Source organism: Salvia splendens, chromosome 17 (assembly GCF_004379255.2).
Source record: "Salvia splendens isolate huo1 chromosome 17, SspV2, whole genome shotgun sequence".
NCBI classification, from domain to species: Eukaryota; Viridiplantae; Streptophyta; class Magnoliopsida; order Lamiales; family Lamiaceae; genus Salvia; species Salvia splendens.
The window spans coordinates 24,177,954-24,180,393 of NC_056048.1; the positions used below are offsets into that span (position 1 = coordinate 24,177,954).

General features: G+C 37.4%; 1 protein-coding gene across 2 annotated transcripts; it reads left to right on the top strand.

Annotated features, from left to right (window-relative positions):
• The first annotated feature begins 264 nt into the window (after positions 1-264).
• LOC121773590 lies at positions 265-1,915 on the top strand. 2 transcript variants are annotated; one of them, XM_042170482.1, is made up of 2 exons: positions 265-547; positions 1,243-1,915. In XM_042170482.1, the coding sequence occupies exons 1-2, from the start codon at positions 451-453 to the stop codon at positions 1,830-1,832; spliced, it is 687 nt and encodes a 228-aa protein (XP_042026416.1). In that variant the 5' UTR covers positions 265-450; the 3' UTR covers positions 1,833-1,915. The 2 variants fall into 2 exon arrangements, with proteins under 2 accessions (XP_042026416.1, XP_042026417.1); XM_042170483.1 differs by lacking the exon at positions 265-547 and adding an exon at positions 584-862.
• Positions 1,916-2,440: the final 525 nt, after the last annotated feature.

The window sequence follows — 2,440 nt, forward strand, 5'->3', positions numbered from 1 at the left end:
CAGTTACTTGTCCTGGTGATATGGTAGGAGGAGTTTTTAGTGCTGATGATGTGGCAGGAGGAGTTTGTGGCTAACCTATGGCTGACCTATTACCATTGGAGATGCTCTTATGGACTATTGGATTACAGTAATGAATTAATGTGCATAATTACAAATTAAAGTTGGATGAGGAAATGATAAAATAACAAATTTATTATACAATCAGGGCCCACACAGACATAGCTCTTGTCCTAAATCCCAGCATACACTCCACTAATTCTCCCTTTCATTCTCAACTTTTCTTCTTTCCAAGGTACACCTATCCCCATTTTCTTCCTTTCCCATTTATATAATCACCAATGCTGCCATTGTTGGAGAAAAAGATCCCTTTTTGAGCTCACCCCTCTATGTTTCTACTGTCACTTGAACCCTCACTTTGATTGCCCAACAATTTCTTCTGGGCTGCTGTTGATGGTGATGAAGGCCCATAAGCTTTGCTGCACCACTCACTTCACTGTTCTCTGTTGCTTTCTTCTGCAACCACTTTTTGTTTGCTCCAAGAATCATGGTAATCTTTCCTTTCCCTTGAAACTGTCTTTTGCTAGAATTTGAAGTATGGAGTATATTTTTATGCTTAATTGTTGTTGTAAATGTAAATCTTACTGCTTTGTTAGTGGTTTTTATGAAACAAAGTCGGGATCAAGAATGTTGGATGACATTTTGAAGCTTTGGATGATGGGAATATTCTAACATATGTACATATTGTAGCATGAGGTTCCAAGAGTGAGAATTTTTCTGTCATGTCTCTAATTCTTGGTTGAATAGTGGAGTTCTCATTTATAGGAGTAGAGAAGTTCAAAGATGTACAAGTACATATTGCAGGGTAAACCTCCCATATCTTATATAATCATCAATTAATGTATTTATATAGAATTGGGAGAATTGGTGAATTGATAAAAGGGCTTGTTTTCTTAAATGTTTTATCCTACAAAAATGATTCCTTTCAAATGTATAGTGCTAAGCTCTGCCTTTTGTAGTTTAGTTTGATGATTTCTCACATAGGCTTAACAAATTGAAGATTGAGAATCAAAGCTTTTCTTTGTCAAGAATTACCTTAAAAGTCAATTAACTAATCTAATTATGGCTTGAAAACCATGATAACTAAAAGTATGATTAGATGGCACTATTTTCCCTTGCATTATTCCCTTTCTTGAATTTGCAAGTAGGTGAAAGCTTCTTACTTGTTAATCAACTATGTTGTAGGAAATGCTGCCAACGACCTTCTTGACATCATCAACAACAACCGAACATCGCAGAAGCTTCCCAAGTTGAGCAGCAGTCGGGGCCTCGGGTGCATTGCTCTGCAGTATGCACAAGAATGCAAGGCCAACTGCAGCAGCAACAATACCATCCATTGCCAGCCGTTAGAGGATGACTTCACCGAGGTTTTCGCTCCCAATTGTGGTGTCGAGCTCCCCACTTTCGGAACCATATCCGGCCTTATCTTGGGATGTCACCAGAAATATCTTCAGCCACAGGAAGCCTTCCCAAATGTCCTCGTTCGAGATCAGAAGTCGCTCTCGCTGCTGAGAAACAAGACGGTCACTGAAGCTGGAGTGGGCATAATTGGCAGCCACAAGCACAAGGGGCCTTACATTTGGTGTGTTTTGTTCAGCAACAGCCCGACAAATAGTACGTTCGTTCTTGAAGATCTCGGTGAAGGAGTCGAGCAGAAGAGAGGCTGTTACAGTGGAGCTATCTTGCCTTGCAGTGCAGGACACAGCAATTCTGGTTTGGTTTTGAACACTTTGAAACATTTGCTGATAATTTGTGCATCCTCACTTTTTTGGTGATACTGTTATTTGATTACTATTTTTTGATATTCCATGTTTATTTAATCATTTATATGACTCTCTCATTCCCTGCGGATTTTGCAGCTTAACTTTCTCTAAATGCTGACAACATTCATTTTAGACTGACTTTGTTGTGATGATGAGCAAGAATTGCTTTTCAACATGGTATAGATTAGTTTGTTATTTTTAAGAGTAATATTAAGAAGTTAATTTGCTCTCCATTTTTACTTGGGCCATTTTCTTATCTATAGTATCTTCGTCCACAACCAGTAGTCATGTTTTATATTTTATAATTTTGATCATCCACAAAAATACAGGGCCTGATTTTGTCTTGTGTCTCCAGTTTCGGCTCCTGCCAAGAGTAAAAGTTAGTGTTCCTGGGAGAAGTTGACTTGTTCTCTTTATTTTATCTGGCTTATTTTCTTGAATCTATAGGAAATTCCATTCTTAGATATACTCAGGGGTGTGTTATATTGTTAACTATTCTTTAAATTACTAACTACAACTAAATTATATGCATTAGATCTTCAAATTAAAGGCTAAGATCATTCAACTCCGAATATCAATATATTGTACAAAAAATGTCAATAAAGGTATTAAGGTCAATT